This window comes from Rousettus aegyptiacus, unplaced genomic scaffold (genome assembly GCF_014176215.1).
Source record: "Rousettus aegyptiacus isolate mRouAeg1 unplaced genomic scaffold, mRouAeg1.p scaffold_m13_p_13, whole genome shotgun sequence".
NCBI lineage: Eukaryota > Metazoa > Chordata > Mammalia > Chiroptera > Pteropodidae > Rousettus > Rousettus aegyptiacus.
In genome coordinates, this window is record NW_023416288.1 from 55,686,702 (window position 1) to 55,705,399 (window position 18,698).

Genomic DNA, 18,698 nt, shown 5'->3' on the forward strand with positions numbered 1-18,698 from the left:
AACAGTAAAATTATTTAATATTTCTACTTCTCATTCTGAATTTGAGAAATTCACAACAGTATAAATTAACATAATTGGTCCCATTTATTAATGTGTTAGTTTTTTAATGTTTTAAGCAGAAAAGGCATTGATAGATTCTAAAAAGCACTAAGAAACATCTAATAGAAATGTAAAGTTTCTTTTTCATAGTGAAAAATACTTCGGTTTATAAGGAAAAGTTCTTGAGAAATAGTTACTCTTTAGAGTTAAAAGTACTTAGAAGGTTTCAAAAAGATGTGATCTAACCAAAAGGAAAGGGTAGGTTTGAAAAAGAATGAGAAAGGGCATTTTTGGTGGGAATGAATTCATGAGAAAGGCTGAAGGGTAAGAAGCAGAATGGCAAGTCAAGAATTAAGAATGATGTACACCATGTCTTCCGACCTTTGTCAGATAGGAAAAAATTACCAGTAACTAGTAAAAACTATAAAAAGAAAGGTTTCAAAATCCCCCAAATATTATGTACCACCCACACTGATTTTTAAAAAATAAATCCTATTGTATATTTACTCTGAGCTTCCAAGGATTTTAAAGAAATAGTCTGAAATTCTTTTAGCTTTCCTTCTCACTCCAGGGCACTATATAAAATTTAACTTTGACAAAACTAAACTGTAGTTCATGAGTATCTTTTGACTTCACATTTCAAATGACACTGCTCAAACTCTTGAACTACCAAAGAATTAGGAGCATTAATCTATTCTCATTCATTTTGAAAAGATATTTAATCTATAAAAACTACCTTTGAAAAACACAGCTTCACTACTTATCTTGTGTAATACATACCTTTTGGGATTCTTGCTATGTGATCGAGACCTAAAAAAAAAATCTATTTTTAGAAAAGGAACTATAAATAAGTGAGAGTAAGTCCAATGTGCTTTAAAAATTACATTCTTTTGATTTCTAATATTTTTATTAATCTTATAGATATAAAGCATGTATTTATGCACACAAATTTTTCCAAAATGCACCAAACAGACCTCCCCACCTTGGCAAATGAACTCCCTTAACTAGGATACCTGGCTCTTAAAAAAAAAATATTCTCCTAGGAGACTAAAACTCAGTACAGCATAACTCATTAATTCTCCAGAAACCACTTTCCAACTTGGAAAAACTTCTGTGTTATTTATATCTCTGTCATTTCTTCTTTCCCTGAAAACAGTAAAATTTCTATAATCTGAGATGCATGCATGTTGGATCTATACTTCATACTATAATCCCTAGAACACTTAATTCAATCTTGTATCTGTTTCTTAACATGATACTCATATAAAATATTCTTCACATTTCCTAACACACAATTAACACTCAATAAACAGTAATAATATTATGGTTATTAGGAGGCCACGAGTGGGTGAATGCGGGAATGGTGTGTGTGTGTGTGTAGAATATATAGCATGGCTTTGAACTCAGCCTGATATAAGTTTTAACTCTGGTTAAATTTTAACTCTGGTTCCAAACACTCACCATCTGTTTGACCTGGGGAGATCATACATCTTCCCTCAGCTTAGTTTTTCATTTGCAGAAGAGGGACAGTAATATAAATTTCACAAGAGGATGGTAAGGATTAGATGAACTAAATTCTTAGCAAAGTGGCACATAATATGCACTTGGTGACAGTCGTTTTTATCATGACCCTTTTCACTACCATAGCTGGAATCCCATCTTGTATAATTTTGAACTCACTTGTAATTTCCTCAAGTTTCATAATTAGTTTGAAAATGTAGTCCTGCAAAAATTTTTTTTCCTCATTCGACTCACTTCAGTTGAATTTTAACTTAAACTGAGATTAACAATTCCATTTATATTGTCTTAATTATTATAATACTGGGCAATGTTACCACAGAATCTCAGTGTAAACCCAAAAGAAATGGAGGTAAAGCTCTGAGGTACAATTTATGGTAATGAGAAACACATATCGATAAAGGAATAACAGCACTTCCCCTAAAAAGGAAGATGTCTACATATAGCGTTGTTTCGTTTTGTCATTTCAATACAAAAAGATTACCTGCTATAAGTTATAAAACACAAAAAGTCACTTTAATGTCTTGAAACAGACTTAGTATATAATGCTCAAAGCTTGGAGGAAGTCGGCATGACGTCTATCACATGTTATAAACGGTTTTAATTAACTTAGGCACAACATGTGCTGAAGAAAAGGTATTTAAATTTCAGAGATGTGTCGTCCAATTAAGGGAACTGTATAAAGTAGGACTATAGATAAATCTTCTGTGGCATATCTGTCCATCCTAAAAATTATGAACGTAAGATATAAAGAACATTGTCACCCTGACGCCATCCACCTTGTTGCCAATAAGTAAGAGTGACTGAGAACATTTAAATATTCCAAATATGAAGATTTATATAATTTTGTCAACTAATGAATACTAACATAAAAATGATGTACTTTTATCTATTATCAAATTAATAAAAATTTTAATAGTTTGAAGCACCTGGAATTGAATATAGAAAAAAGTACAATGTGAAATAATAAAACGAATAAAAAAAACCCAAAACTTTTATCAACAAGTATGAACTATAATATTAAAATAGTTCTTTGCCAACCTGGTACAAATGTAGCCTATTAAAAAAATCAGAGGGCTAGAAAAGAGCTTTGTTATATATCTTACAAAACATAAAGATGTGAGAAGCACTCTTTATTACCTCTTCCATCTATTTGGAAGGAAATCACCTTGACTTAAATGGCCATAAGTTAACACCTGCATAAACATTGTTTTGCATGATAACATTTTAAAGACTAAAAAATATCCCATGTCCAGACTTTTTAACATCTAAAGTCTTATGCGAATTACATCTCTTTTTAGAATTAAGACTAGTCAATTCATTAGTCCATACCTCCTCAGCTTCTCCCTTTCTTCTCTCTCCCTTTCCTCTCTTCGCTTCAGGCGTTCTTGGTTTCTTTTCTCTTGCTTCTCAGCTACCACTCTCTTAAAAAACAAAGAGTTTAAATAATTACAAATAAGAAGCATTATTTACTAGGTTTACTCTTAATGAGCATTATCCTAAATTTACCACATCTGGTTTCCAATATGGTACAAGTAACATCAAAAATCTGTTTAATAACAATTCACTTTGTAGTTTTGACAGGTATGATCATAAGGCTTACAGTCTGATTTTCAAAATCTTTCCCCTTTTTGGGAACATCTATAAAATTTCGGGGTTCTCCATGACATATTAATGGTATTTCAAAATCACTTCTGCAAGATTTTTCTCCTCTGAATGTTTTCTAGTATTATTTTGTATTTTTTAAATGAAATCGACCATTATAAATCACTACAAGTTTCTGGGCTGTATGATTTCCAATATAGAGATGTCTTCTGTCACTTTGAATTACCATCCTAATGCTACTTTTAAAAACACCAGTAAAACGCTAAACAGTTCTGTTGCAAGGTCTATATCTGCAAATTTCTGAGTTTTAACTTAAGAGTCCAATAACTATTTACTATAGTCAAACATTCTGTCATTTAAAAAAACTTACCTAGATCATCCTACCTGCTCAGAATACTGAGAACTCACTGTTAACTATAATATCCACTGACTGCTTGTTTTAACCTCCTCAGAAATATCTTTTTTTGCTCATCTTCTCAAAAGAACTCAGCAGAAGAATAAGAACTATGTTGCCTTTGGGACAAGAACCTGTATATTTAAGTGATGTATTTAATTCTAAATCCTTTCCGAAATGGGGGCAGGAGAGTAAAATAAAACTAGAGGTCCTACAAGCTTGCTATTTAGTGAAGAATTGCAAAATATTTTAAATAAATATTGAACTCATTTTCTCAATCTTCCTTTAAACATATTAATTAAAAAAAAACATGAAAAGTTTAGGAGACTCTGTATCAAAGAATTAGTTTAGAACCCAGTTTGTAAGATTCCTAATTGAATATCACATCCAACACAAAATACTACCTCCCAGAATAAGGGGCTAGTATTCAGTATGAACTGTTAAGAGAATCAGTCAAGAAGACTACACAAAAAGACAACTAATACAGATCAAAATAATGAGAGGCTAAACTGGATAACGCGAAGGATATTATTTTACCAAATGTACCTTTAATTCTTCAAGCTTCTCTCTTATTTCAATAAATCCCAGGTGCAGTTTACCCCCAAAATGATCAGCAAGTCGCCTGTCGTTATCATGAAGACCTAAATAGGCAGAGCAGACTTCGCAGACTCGAAGTTTCTGCTGTTGGAAACTGGAAGCAGGCATAGAATTCCGATAAACTTCCTAAACAAAAATGAGATAAACAAGGTTCATATAAAACTCATCAAAAGTCAATCAAACAAAATATACTATGTTTGTACCAAAAACTGTTTTCTAATGAATACACAAAAGCCTGGCTATTTTGTCATAAGTTCTAGATTCCTCTTTACCCCCATCCTCTGTCCTCATTACCTTTCCACTGGAGATAAAAGATGAGAGCCTCAAACAGCTTTTGCCAAGAACTATCACAATTCTACCATGATACAGAGTACGACTTTCTGAAAAGGTTTTCTCAATATTCTATGATGTTCTCTTTTCCCTAATTTTTTTTAAAAATGAGATGCGGCACCCCAAAACTATACATCAAAGAAGGATCAAGGAAGCAGAAGGCATCTGTGCTCGCGGGGAAGGAGTGTGCATTTTGCATACTGTCACAGCTTCCGTCACCTTCTTTTGCACAGATCACTTCCCCCACTTGGAAATGTGGACGGGGCATACAAAATAAACTTCCCACTAAAAGGAGTACTTCTGTAAGACAAGGGATGAAAGGTGCCTTGCTGAGATTTAGATGTCTTATACTCATCCACGCTATTTATATAAATTGATGGAGTAATTAATATTAGTGGGTTTGTATACCCATCGTACCCCTCTTGACTCAAATAATTGTTCTGTGTTCATGTAATAAAATATTTGTTTTTAGGAAATACATGCTGAAGTATTTAGAAATAAATAAGCATCTTATCTGTAACTGTCAAATAGTTTAAATACACATAAATACACACAGGAGGAGAATGATAAATGCAAAATGTTAATGTTCGGGAAGTCTGGATGAAAGATAGAGGGGAATCTTTATACTTTTCGAAAAATATTTTGAAATAAAAAATTTAAAAAAAAGAAAAACACAAATGCATGACACACAAAGGCAAATCAACTCAATTTTTGTGCCTGGTTATTCCTCCTCTTTCTACTTACACATAGACGAAAAGGTTTTAGGCTTAGTGGCCATGTTGGTACCACAAATTGATGAGCATAAAGATAAATCTACATGGTTAAGGATGGCTGAATATAAAACTAGAAGTAAGTTGTATGCTAGATATCATGGAGCGCTATACCAACTCAACTTCCCTAATTGTGAATATTAAATGAAAAAAACAAAACTTTTCTCCGCTTAAGCCATCATAAGTTGTTTTCTATTATGTACAGCTGAACACAATCTATAATGAGCAAGTAAATTTTTAAATGTACAGTTCTTAGTGGAAAGTGACTCATAATACAGAACAGGCTAAAGATGTTAAGCTGCTATGTATAGCTAACCCTTGAACAGTCTACTTACTGGATTTTAAATATATTGGAAAAATTTTTTGAGATTTGTGCAAATGTAGTTGGGGTTATGATCAAGACTGCCTTACTTATAAAGCTGCTATCCCTTAGGCTCAAAGGAAAAGTATCAACACCACCTGCTAGTCTTTTGGTTGTACAAGGAGAAGGCCAGGATGAGAACCCTTTTTCTGGATTGGTTCCATCGATGCTTTGTCCTTGAAGTCAGGAAATACCTTGCCTGTAAGGGACTGTCTTTTAAAGTTCTTTTGATATTGGACAGTGACCTGGGCTACCCAGAACCCACAGGTGCAACACTGAAGAGGTCAAGGTGGTTGACTTGCCACATGTCTTTCAATTCAGCCTTTAGATGAGGGGGTCACAAGGACCTTTAAGGCTCTTCAACCACCGTAGTCTATGGTAAAGACTATCAATGCTAGAGAACCCTGACAGAGAGAACATCATAAAAAGAATGGAAGGATGACATCACTAAAGATGCATTGTTATAGAAAAAGCTGTGAAAGCCATCAAGCCCGAAACAAGAAATTCTTACTGGACCAAACTGTCCAGGTGTTGTGCGTGACTTCACAGGATTTACCACAGAGCTGAAATAGGACATCATTAAAGAGATTGTGGATATGGCAAAAAAAGATGGGAGGGAGGGATAGGAAGGATAAAGAGTTTCGAGAGAGGGATCTTGGAGAAATTCAAGAGCTAACAGACATCACATCAGGGAAATTAATAAGAAGACAATTTGATGGAGATAAGTCATCTGGCTTTTGAACCAATGCCAGATGAAGGAGTAGCAGCAGTTCCAGAAAACTGACATTAGACAATCTGGCAGAAGGGTTCTGGTTATTCAAGACTTCTTTTATAACATGAATCCTTCTATGACACGAGCACTGAAACCAAAGCAAACAGTGACAGAAGGATTGGTACTGTACAGAAACTTTTAAAGGAATGAAAGAGCAAAAAAGCAGACAGAAATTGTGATGTATTTCTACAAAGTTACACCAAGTTTGCTCGCTTTTTCTGCCTTCCCTTCCACTTCCTTCTGCCACCCCTATTACAGGAAGACCAGTCCTTCCTCTTCCTCTTCAGCCTATTCAATGTGAAGATGAAGACCTTTATGGACATCTGGTTCCATTGTCAATGAATAGTAATCTTCATGCCATAGAGTTAATAAACTTATCTTGTGTATGTGTGCCTTTGTGTGAAAATCTAATAACTGGTATGAGACATTTTTGTGTCATGATCATCATCATCAATGCCTAAGTAGTTATCGTGTAGAACATCATGTACAAGACTTGAATGGAAGTGAACAGCCCATCCTTACATAGGCATAGGCATAAGGTAAATGATATGTAATATAAAAGTAATAATGTGTTTTCTTTTATAACTTTGTTTTCACGGAACTACATTACGTACATCACGCCTCCTTCTCTTATAATTGGAGAAACTATGTATTAGCATATAATCACAGGTAAGTAGCTGTTTGAAAAATGTAACAAGGTTCCAATACTGTTTTATGAATATGACTAGAATACTGTATACCACAAAAATTTTATAATTCAATAGTGTATTGGCTAGAGTAGTACCATGAAGCAATTGTACTGATTATACTAGACTACCATAAAGCAATCATGTTGCTGCTTGTTATGAATGTGTGAATCATTACACCTGTACATAAATATCAACTTCTTGTTCACATTATCTTTTCATTTTTGATGTCTAGCGTTAGTAATATATGCAATATCTAGAGTTTTGTATCATAGTAAGGCAATATTGATGTAAGTACTGACAGACAAGTCACCTTGCAAACAGAGGACAAATTTATGGTATCAAATCGATACAGTACAGTACTATAAAAGTATTTTCATTTCTCTAGATTTCTTTATTGTAAGAATACAGTATATAATACATACAATATATAAAATATGTGTTAATCAACTGTTTATGTTATCAGTAAGGATTCCAGTCAACAGTGTATTACTAGTTAAGTTTTGGGGGAGTCAGAAGTTATATGCAGATTTTTGATTGCACAGGAGGTTGTTGGTACCCATAACCCCTGTACTATTCAAATGTCAACTGTAAATCTTCAAGTACATATATATGAAATGTCACGAAAACTGCAATAGTCATGCATTGCATGTTGTTTTAGTCAGTGATGGACTATATATACGATAAGCTTATAATGGAGCTAAAAAATTCCTATTGCCTAGTGATATTATAGCCATCCTAATGCATTACACAAATACCACCTTACAATTTCCTACAGTATTCAGTATAGGTTTGTAGCCCAGGAGCTAATTAATATGGGAACAGAATTTGTCACCCTAGATAAAGTCTATATGGCATAAGGATTATTTTAAGCTGGTTAATTTTAAGAAACAACATAAAAGGGAGAAGCTCTGAAAACCAAGTAAAATTAGCCTCTGTAAAAGACATTTATTTACATTTCCAAGGGTGTACCAGGAAGAGGGGGATAACCTTTATATTAGCAAGTATTTTGAACTGAATGTAAATGAAAACACGACATATGAAAATCTGTGGGATATACCTATAGTCATGCTTAGAAGAAAACTTACAGAATTAAATGGTCTAAAATCGGTAATCGAAGCTTCCGCCTTAAGAGGCCGTAAGGACTAATTAAACCCAGATGTATGACAGTTAGGAGACTAATGGAGACTATTGCAAAGATGAAGAGTAAGATCACATCTGAAGGCATTCAATTTTCTAAAATATACCAAGCAGGCCAAACGAAATAGAACTTTATTTGCAGGATATTAGATTTTAACTTGTGCTGTGGAGGGAGAATGAGAGGAGGCTCCCAAAATGCTAGCAGATTATACTGAGGTAGAAAGAGAAGGGAGACCACTAAAGTTGCATGGGGGTAAAATGGAGTGGGGGATACAGTATCGTAGTAACCAGGTATATGCAGTGTGTGTGCATACCTATCATGTGTGTGACTGTTGTGTATGACTAGCTAGTTTAGTTAATTTACCAGTTTTAAATTTCAACATATCGATGGCACTAAATTTCAAAACCACTAGTTTTAATACAGAACCCATTAGTATGACAGATTAAATATTTTTACACTGGTTTAAATACTCTTTACTAGTAGTAATTTCCAGTCAAATGTATGTTCTTTAAGAAGGACAGATACTAAAGCTCTATATACCACCATTAAGAATTTTGTTACCTCCGCTTCTCTTTTCTTTGCCCGTGCTTTCTCTACTTCATCCATTACTTTTTGGGATTCTTCCACATTCCCTTCGGCCCCTAGCTGTTCCACCTTAGCCAACAATTTACCAATTTCCTCATTTAACTCATGAACACGTTCAGCCTAGAAAAAAGCAGAAATAAAGATCATGAATAAAAAGCAGATAAGTATCAAAGTTCAAAATATTTCAGGTCTATGACTATGCCATCCTGAACATGCCCAATCTTGTCTGATCTCAGAAGCTAAGCAGGGTCAGGCCTGAAGACTACATAGGAATATCGCGTGCTGTAGGCTTTAAAAAAAATAAATTTTCAGAAGTGCTTAGAAAAGTTATCCAAAGCAATATGAGTATAAATCATGCTTTCTGAGCATATCATAAATGAATTTGTGGGACATCAGGATGTTTTGAGCCTGCTTGCCTTCACTTCAGGATACAACTGATCTCAATATTCACTGTCACTTTCCAATTTCAGCTTGTATTCAAGTATAAAATACCTTTTCTTCCACGATTGGGCCCTCTGCATCTTTCCGAACCATCTCTTGCTTGCCCTCATTTCACAAAAAAATCTAGTTATATTTTGTTTCCTGTTGTTTTCTGCTTCTGTGACTTTGTACATATTGTTCCCTCTTCCTGGGATGTTGCCCCTTATCTCCCTTGCTTGCCTAGTGAATGTCTATTTATTCAACAAGATCCAACTCAGGAGTTTATTCTGTGAAGTGTTCTTGAACAATCAATCACCACATATAACTCCCACTTATATAAGTAGAGATTCATCACTTTGTGCGACTTTTGTATTTCTATGACAATTACATTTACATATGTCATAACTATCTATATTTCCCATCTTTGTATTTCCAATGCCCAACTAATAGCATATGTTCAAATATGAGTTAAAGGGATGAACTGGTGGGCACTCTTTCAAGCAAAAATATGGCTTTTAGAGTCCAACAAATCTGACTTATGGCCCAACTAGTTACTGGGTGTATAATTTTAGTCATGTTACTTAACATGAATCTACTTCTTTGTCTAAGAAGTAGGGATTGACACCTATCTCACAAAGCTCTGAGAAATAAGAATATGTGCCTTGTACATATATTGCGTGGCACATTATCGATTTTTAGTATACAAACATGGCACCCCCCCTTCTCCCTTAGTTCATGACTGGGATTTGTTCTTGCACTGGGATTTGATATGCCTCCTCCTCCTCAGCACCACCATCCACATCATCCTGGGAATCTAGTTCTTTCCTATTCTTTTAATAGCATGTGATACATACACACAGTGTCTTTATTTCGGCTACAGAATAAACATGTACCATTATATTATGTTATTTATATTATGTTAATTTTATCATATCTTATCATATTAAGGTTCTAATTCAATATGGACATCCAGTCCAAACAAACCAATGTGCCAATAATCTTTACTTCTCAAATTTCCTTCAATCCAAGGTATCTGCCTCTTAAAGAAATTCCCAGCTCTATTATTATACTCCATCTCTTTAACCAAGTGGTATTTTTATTTATGTATCTGTCATAGAATAATTTCACTGTATCCATGCCCTTTGCTATGTAACCAGGTATCACCATATTCTGAATATGAACTTGGACTTATCAACTGGCTTTAGTGAACTAGATAGCAAACATGATACAGGGATTGAAAAGCACTTATATGACTGGGCTTGATGCTTCTGCACCTCTACTCTCATTATGAAAATGTAGTTCAGTAGCCTCCAGCTAAATGGAAGACATCTAAGTTGAGCCCAACTGAGACAGGAACAACTGCCTATTAAGTTCAGCCTAAATCACTTATTACAGACTCATAGGCTAAATACTGTTTTAAAGTCACGAAGTTTTGATGCAGTTTGTTAAACAGCACTTCTGTAGTGATGAAAAATGAATGCAGCTTGGGGTCTAGTCTAGCCAGCACTCATGGATCTCTTTAAATATGAAATATTAAGATTCCTTGTACTTTATAGTCATTATCTTCAGAGAACTTTTCAGAAGAAGTTGGTTGAAAGTAACCCTTTCCTCAAATAAGGGAATCTGTTTCCCTTCTGTACATATATACCTGAACACTATATTGAATGCTGTGATTTGAACTCTCTCTGGGTAACCCTTTGTCTCCATTCAGCATTTTCACAGAATGTATCAGACTACACTGAATGGTATTAGAATGTTATAAAGTAGTAAAAGTAGTAAATAAATCATCAAATCAACAAAATGTGTCTACAGCCATGCCACCCAGAATGTGCCCAATCTCATCTGATCGCAGAAGCTAAGCAGAGTTGGGCCTGGTTAGTACTTTGATGGGAGACCACCTAGGAATACCAGGTGCTGTAGGCGTTTAAAAAAAACAAACCAGTAATATATGGACATCTTCTGGATTTTGATTAGAACCAACTCTATATAGGAAAATAAACACACTGTGGATATTAGGTAATATTAAAAAATTGTTAATTTTATGGATATGAATTTGTGGTTATGTTCTAGAGGCGAAATGCTATGAAGTCTAGAATTTCCTTTTAAAATAAAGAAACAATAGCAGAAAGCTCACAGTTCTGAATCTACTGGGATTCACTGTACTTTTTCTCTACTTTTTGTATATAAGTTCACAACAAAATATTTTTAAAAAGTAGTAAAGTAGAACACCTGAAGAACACTCAAAACTCAACATTAAAAAATGAGCAATCCATTTGGAAAATGGGCATTAAGACCTACATAGACATTTCACTGAAGAGGATTTATAGATGGCAAATGAGGAAGTGAAAAAAATGTTCAAAGGCCTTAGTCATTGGGGAATTCAAATTGAAATCACTAATGATATATCACTAAACACTTCAGGATGGACAAAATGAAACTGTGACACCATCAAATGCTGGCAAAGATGTGGAAAAAGTGGATCACTAACACATTGTTGGTAAAGTAAAATAGTAGAACCATTCTAGAAAAAGTTTGGCACTTGTACTCAAAACTAAAAATGGCCTTACTGGATGACCCAGCAATTGCACTCTTGGGCATTTATCCCAGAGAAATGAAAACTTATGTCCACACAAAAATCTGTACACAAATGCTTATTGAAGCTTTATTGGTATTAGCCAATAAACTGGAAACAACCTAAATGTGCCCTTATGTGTATGAATGATTAAACTATTGTATATCCTTACTGTGAAATGCTATCCAGAAAAAGGTATTAACTACTAATATACACAACTTCTATGGATCTCAAGAAGTTGTGATGAGTGAAAAAAGCCACCCTCAAAAGGATATATACTGCATGATTCTATTTATGTACTATTAGGTGCCTATACACATAAAGATGGAGAATAGATTAGTGGGAAAAGGGGTGGGTGGGTGTGACTATAAAGGGGTAACATGAAGGAGTCTTCTGGTGATACTACAGTTAATTATGGTGGTAGTTACCCAAGTCACGTATGTGATAAAACTGCATAGAGCTACACATATACATGAGTGTATGGATAACTGAATAAAATGTGAGGACTGGATCGACATTAATTTCTTGGCTTTGATACTGTATTAAATAGTTGTGCAAGATGTTAACATAAGGGAAGGCGAGAGGAAGAGTACACGAATTCCCTCTGTATGTCTTTACAATTGCCTGTGAATACAATTTTTCAAAATAAAACATTAAAAGCAATACATTGAAACTGTATTTTGTATTACTGAAATGATTAAAATTCTTACCTTTGCTGCCACTTCAGCACTAATTTCCTCTTGAGTTTCTGCTAATCTTTTCTTAGCCACTTCTGTTCTTCGATCACAATCTGCGATGAATGACTGCAGATGATCCATAGCCTGCAAAGTTTAATTAAGACAATTACTGCCAGAAAAATCAACTTTATTCAGAAACGTCTCTACTCAAAAATTACACTTTGTTTTTTAAAATGCTACTATGGAGGTAAAAAAACAACAACAACAAAAGCAGGCTCGATTACTAATCAAAAATACTATTCATCTATCAAACTGGTAAAGAGGAAACAACTAATTCCCAGGGAAAGTAAGGAAACTGCCATTCTCACCCTTCACCAAAGGAAGCCCAAATCAGTGCAACCTTTATAAAAAGACAATGCAGTAACTGCTATCAAATACTTAAAAATGTCTCCTAACTTAATAATTTTACTTCCAGTAATTTATTAGAAGAAATTAATCAGAGATATAGAAAAAGATTAATATTCAAAAGTGTCCTTCACAGTGTTATTTTTAATGATAGCTGTAAACACCGTACATATCCAGATAACATGTAAATATTTTGATCTTCGGCTTCAAAAAAAGGTTTTAATAGAATACTTTAGGACACAAAAAATGTTCATGATTCATTTATACATAAAAAGTTACAATTTTACATACAATAAGATCCCAATTTTGTAAAATAAATAAAAAAGCCACACATAAAATGTTAACAATAATTATTTTAAAAGATATTTTTTAATAATTTGTTTTTCAAATTCTCCGCAATGAAATGTTACAACCAGGAAAACTTGCCCTTTTTTCAAAGACTAAACCATTGAGAATTTTACCAGTGTCTGCACTGCAAAAATCCAGTCCAATATTTATATAAAAGACATTTGTCAGGCATATATTAATATGTCTAAAATTAAATAATTGTTCACTTGAAAGTAAACTTTTAAGATTTATTCCCAAATTAAGCAATTTGGACTTTTATCTTACTGTACAGATACATGGCAAATTTAAACGTTTTAATTAAAAATATAAATTTATTCAGCACATGTAGAATTCTAAAAGTGATTCATTAACTCAAAAGATTTTTAAAAGTGAAAAGCAGTAAAGATCTTAAAGATTTTTTTCTGTGATGACGAAGAAATAGCTTTTAACTCTTTTAATTTAAACTTTATCTTTAAAATCACAACAGAAGTCTATTAAAATCTCCTATGTGAAGATAAAAGTGGCATCTCAAAGCATTAAGAGAAAGAAAAGATGGACTAATCAATAAATAGTATTGGGTTAACTAAGCAGCCATCTGGAAAAAGCAAACAGGATCTATACCTCAATTCCTCAGGCCAGAATAAATTTAAGTTAGAGCAAAGATTTAAGTGTATAAAATGAAGCCATAAAAATATCACAAGAAACCATGGGAGAGAACTCATCACCTCAGAATGGGAATGGCCTTTCAAATTAATCCAAAAGAGATTTTAAAAGCTTGATAAATCAGACAATAAAAATATTCTGCAAGGCCCATAACCACCAAAAGAAAAGTAGAAAAAAAATACAGAGTATTACCCTAGGGAAGGGATTAATTTTCAAAATGTGTAAAGAGTACAATCAACCAGAAAAATGCTAACATCCCAAATTAACCAATAATCAAAAAAATAACTGCACACTGATAGTTCACTGAAAAGGACATATAAACAGATCTTAAATATCTGCAGTATGTTCAAATTCACTCATAAGAGATGCAAATTAAAACTACACTTATATTATCTAAGTGGTATCTATTTCCTAATATTTCTTGTTACTTTTATATTAAAAAAATTGTCCTTAATATCTCCCCTCTATGATTTACAAATACAAAATATAAAAATTCAGTAGATTATTAAAGGGCTTTCTAATACACTAGAAATCAATTGTTTATATTTGCTTAAATTAGCATTTCTTTAATCATATCTGCTTTATTGGAAAGAAATGTTTAATTTGCAAAAGAATATATGAACTGCATGACTTTTATGTATTTTTTTCGTATTTTCTTAAATACTCAGTTTCACCTTATATTTAAAAAAAAATGTTAGGAAAGTACAGGCTCTTAATTTAGTGCTACCCTTCATATAACCACAAAGAAGGTAATTTGCTAAGAGCCTTTTCTTATTAAGATAAATTAATACATATTCGAAATGTTTTACAACAAAAGATACTGTAACCAATTAAAGCAAAATCACATACATCAAGTTCAAAGAAAAAATCTTGTTCTTTAGATGCAATTTCATAATCTGCTCTTAAAGCCAGGTCATGGACTTTCAGACATTCGCCAAGATCCATTCTCTAAGAGGGGGGAAAAGAGAGACACATGTTATTAAAACAGAAACTACATCAAAAAAAAAAATTCAGTGACAACCACAGTACTCTTCAGAATACACATTAAATCATATAGATACTTCTTTATTTATGGACTTTCAAATTACAAAATTTCATAGACAAGTACAAAACCTGGTACCAGAAAAAAACTGCATCAATTCTTTCTACCAACGGATGGGAACAGTGATCATTTTTGTACTTAAGAACAAACAGACAAGGAAAAGCCTGTCATAATCTGAAAAGAGATGGAAAAAAGCTCTTAACAACCTGGATATGTGTATAACAAAAGATATGATTATCAACTCTGTATACTATCCCACACTAAAAATGGTAAAATTACTGGAGTAAGATTAAAAAAGTTTGACATACCAGATAAAATTTAAAAGAAATATGAAATCATGTCTAAGAAGACGAGTTTATGAACAAGGTATGAGAAGAAAATTAGACAAATTGAAAACCTTACTGGTCAAGAGTAAAGGTTAGCGTGGCATGACAGAGAAATTTATGTGAGATAACAGTAACTTAAAGAAAATTTTATGAGCAAAGTTGAAAAATCTTATTCCTGAAGGTTGGTTTTAAAAGCAAACCCCTTCTCCTCCAAAGATAGATTCTTTGTACTAACACATTTCAAATGGGATATAAATAAACTAGACAAAATGTCTCAAAGCGTAGCTAAACAAAAAAGCCAGAGAACAGAAGTAATGAGCTAGAGAAGAATCAAGATGTGACCTCAGTCATTTATCAACTGCAGAATTTTTCAGTCTGAAATAGAAATAGATTTTATTATGGCCCCGATGGACTCGAGAGAGTCAGAGTTTAACTCTTTCAATGAAAGAAAACATTTTCCAATGGCCAGAGCTTTCCAAAGATGGAATAAGCTTCCTCGAGAATTGTTGAATTACAAAATAATGTAAGAGAGAGTCAAATACAGTTTGGACAATCATTTCTCTAGTATTGAGGAAAAAGAATCTAACCATCAGGTAGCTTCTATTCTTCCAACTCTGAGATTTTATAACTAAAAAAATAAATAAATAAAATAAAAAAAAGTCTCAACCTATATTACCTCAGTTCTTAATTACGTAAAGAAACAAATGTATTCAAAGTTATCCTTTGGGAAACAGTAAGAAATATTCGTCACTATTATGAAAGTCCTAACTACACTGATGAAAGTACCATTGTGTTGCTGAGCATGCAATTTCCCAGGAGCTACTGCTCACTCTCATTCATTAGTCTATGGGTTAACAAAACAAGGAGTTTTCCAGTGACAATAAACAACTGAAACTTTATACAGATGTGTGGAAATTCCAAGCTGCTTATTAAGCAACATTTATTAAGAAAAGCTGTATATGAGTGTCGCTTGAAGACAAAAGTGAAAAAGAAAAAATAAAAAAGAAATAATGCTGTTGAAAAAAATCTAATACTCCTAAAAAACATGCAGGAAAAATAAAACATAAATGAAAAAAGTTAATGGCAAAAGAATGTTATGTCTTTGTTACACCAGCCAATTTGGTTTCTTAATTAATAATATCTTAACATTAATCACTCCAACAACTCTCTTTGCATTTGTATGTATTTCCACAACTATAGCTGTTCATGGGAGTCTATGCTGATTTCATAAAATGTTAAGATGTCACAGTTGGAAAAGCCTTTGGTTCTCAACCTGGACCTGGGGAACTTTTAAATAACACTGACAGAAGCTTTTGAAAAGAGGACCAAGCCCCACCTTCCAAAGACTGAACTGCAAAAGCTCCTGGGAGTTTTAATGCATAGTGTTGAGAACCACGCACTGATCTAGTTTTATGCCCATTCTACAGACAAAGAAACTGAAGCCCAGACGTGACTGACTTATTCGGAGTACGACTAGAAAATGTGCTTAGATTGATTTCTAGTCAGATATGCCTTCCTCTTTATCATGTTAATTCCAATTATTCAGGTATTATCTTTTAATATTTTTAGATAACAATCATCCCCCATAACATCTAAAAAAGCTCTGCACACAGCAGATATTCACAGCAGCTGTCTACTGTCTTTCCTCCATTTATCGCCTTTATCCTCTAAATGTTCTTTCAATCTGTTCTCAACAAAAAATTAAAAGTAGCATATAAATCTTGTCTCATTGTGTGTTTAACCTAAACATCTCTGTTGCCCACCAATACTATGCTTTGGCAAGAATGCTAGGCTTTCCCGTCACTCTATTCTTAAATTTATATCGCACAACCAACTAAAGGAAGAAAAGCAACTATGTGGACACTGTTGTAGGAGTGGAGTCTTGGTGAGGAGTAGAGTTGAAGCCAATGTCTGCCCTGTGGCAGGGGGGAGTTCATAAGAGGAGAAAAGATTCAGTCACTAGAATGTGAGCTCCACAAGGAAAAGGGTTTTCTTCTGTTTTATCCACTACATATCTGTTCCTCATACACAGTAATGCTTAATAAATATCTGCTGAATGAACCAAACTGGGGAAAGAGGGCAGATAAAAACATTTGGCACAGGGGACCTGGGCTCAACGAGCTCGGGTGGTCAAGGTGCACCTCAAGAAAAAACTGGTTTGAACACTGGAGGGTCTTCTTAGCCTCTCCTTGAAGCTATTCCTTTATTTTTGCCTACGTGGTTGTCTCCTCCAGGAGGTAGACTTCTTGGGCTTGTCACTATCCCAGACCATGAGTGCCTGAAAGCTTTACAGTCTACTCTGGCTCATCATAGGAGATATTAGGGCCAAAGCCCTAGAAGGAAGGGCCTAACAATATTAAAGTTCCCCCTGCCCCATTTTCTGGCCTGGAAAAGCCCCAGTGCTTCAGACACCTAGCAGGGCAATAGGTGCAGCAAGGCAGATTTTCAGAATTCTAGATAGTGGTCATCTATTTTCCTCTGTCCATACCATCATGACTAAGAATCTACTCTGGCTCTGTGCAGTGCACATGAAGAATATTTAAAATAAAAAACAAGCAAGCCAAAATAAACCTAGTAATTACCAGTCACTGTAACAGTAAATAAAGAGAAAGTATGCCTACATTAATGCTCTCTGCGACCCTAGTCATCTAATTAAAAAGTCACCAGAGAAGGAGCCATGATAGAATCACACACCACAACTAACTATGGACCAGTTCTCGAAAGCTGAATCAATCCTGACTTCATCGCGGATGGCACAATAGTGCTCTAAACACACAAAGCGCAAGGATATTTGCTATTGCTGCTGCTTCTCTTCTGAAATGAGTTAGCTTCAAACTGAATAGAATGTGTGGTTATTTATTTTAACTTATAATGTCTCTATTTGTGATGAAAGCCACAGAATAGTTTTGAATTTTTAAATTTAACAAGTAATTTATTTCATAATTAAATTATTTATTCTTGGTATTTTACTACAAATTCAAATACTTAAGACTGTATATGGAAAAAATGCTTTTTTTAATTGGATAAATTCAGTTCTGCATTTTGTCTTCTCCATCTTAAATCTATTTTCGACATGAAGTCCTGACCTTAATAACTTCTCTTACAACCTCACAGCATTTTATACTGTCTTACTGTTTAACAAATTTGATTCTATTATGTGCTTTTTAATTATTCTTTCGAAATTCCAAAAGTAAATGTATCACCTTTAAGCTTCATGAGGAAAATGGTTTATTTCTCTTATTTTTCCATTCTACATAAAAGACAGGTTTTGTACAACCCATGACTACTAAATAAAATTGACGATATAACTCAGGAGTTGTATGTCTAAGAACTTGAGGAAACAATGACATAAGTACACACAGATAAATGGACAATAAAATTTAACAACAGTGCTTTTGATCTAAAAAATTAGAAAAGTGCTAAGAGCTTAGCGACATGGGTTTGAAAAACTGACTTACAACACATTAT

The 18,698-nt window shown here is 33.7% G+C and overlaps 1 protein-coding gene and 1 pseudogene across 10 annotated transcripts in view; one reads left to right on the forward strand and one right to left on the reverse strand.

Annotated features, from left to right (window-relative positions):
* The window catches only part of LOC107519339 (putative RNA-binding protein Luc7-like 2), a 56,885-nt gene that overhangs the window by 14,017 nt on the left and 24,170 nt on the right, over positions 1-18,698 (reverse strand). For all 10 annotated transcript variants that reach the window (XM_016161888.2, XM_016161890.2, XM_036230833.1 and 7 more), the window contains 6 exons: positions 14,712-14,810; positions 12,501-12,611; positions 8,775-8,918; positions 4,103-4,279; positions 2,890-2,981; positions 820-849 (listed from right to left, as the gene is read on the reverse strand). In XM_016161888.2, the coding sequence (XP_016017374.1) occupies positions 820-849; positions 2,890-2,981; positions 4,103-4,279; positions 8,775-8,918; positions 12,501-12,611; positions 14,712-14,810 (653 nt within the window). The remainder of the gene's footprint in view (positions 1-819; positions 850-2,889; positions 2,982-4,102; positions 4,280-8,774; positions 8,919-12,500; positions 12,612-14,711; positions 14,811-18,698) is intronic.
* Positions 11,023-11,141, forward strand: LOC118610961 (annotated as a pseudogene).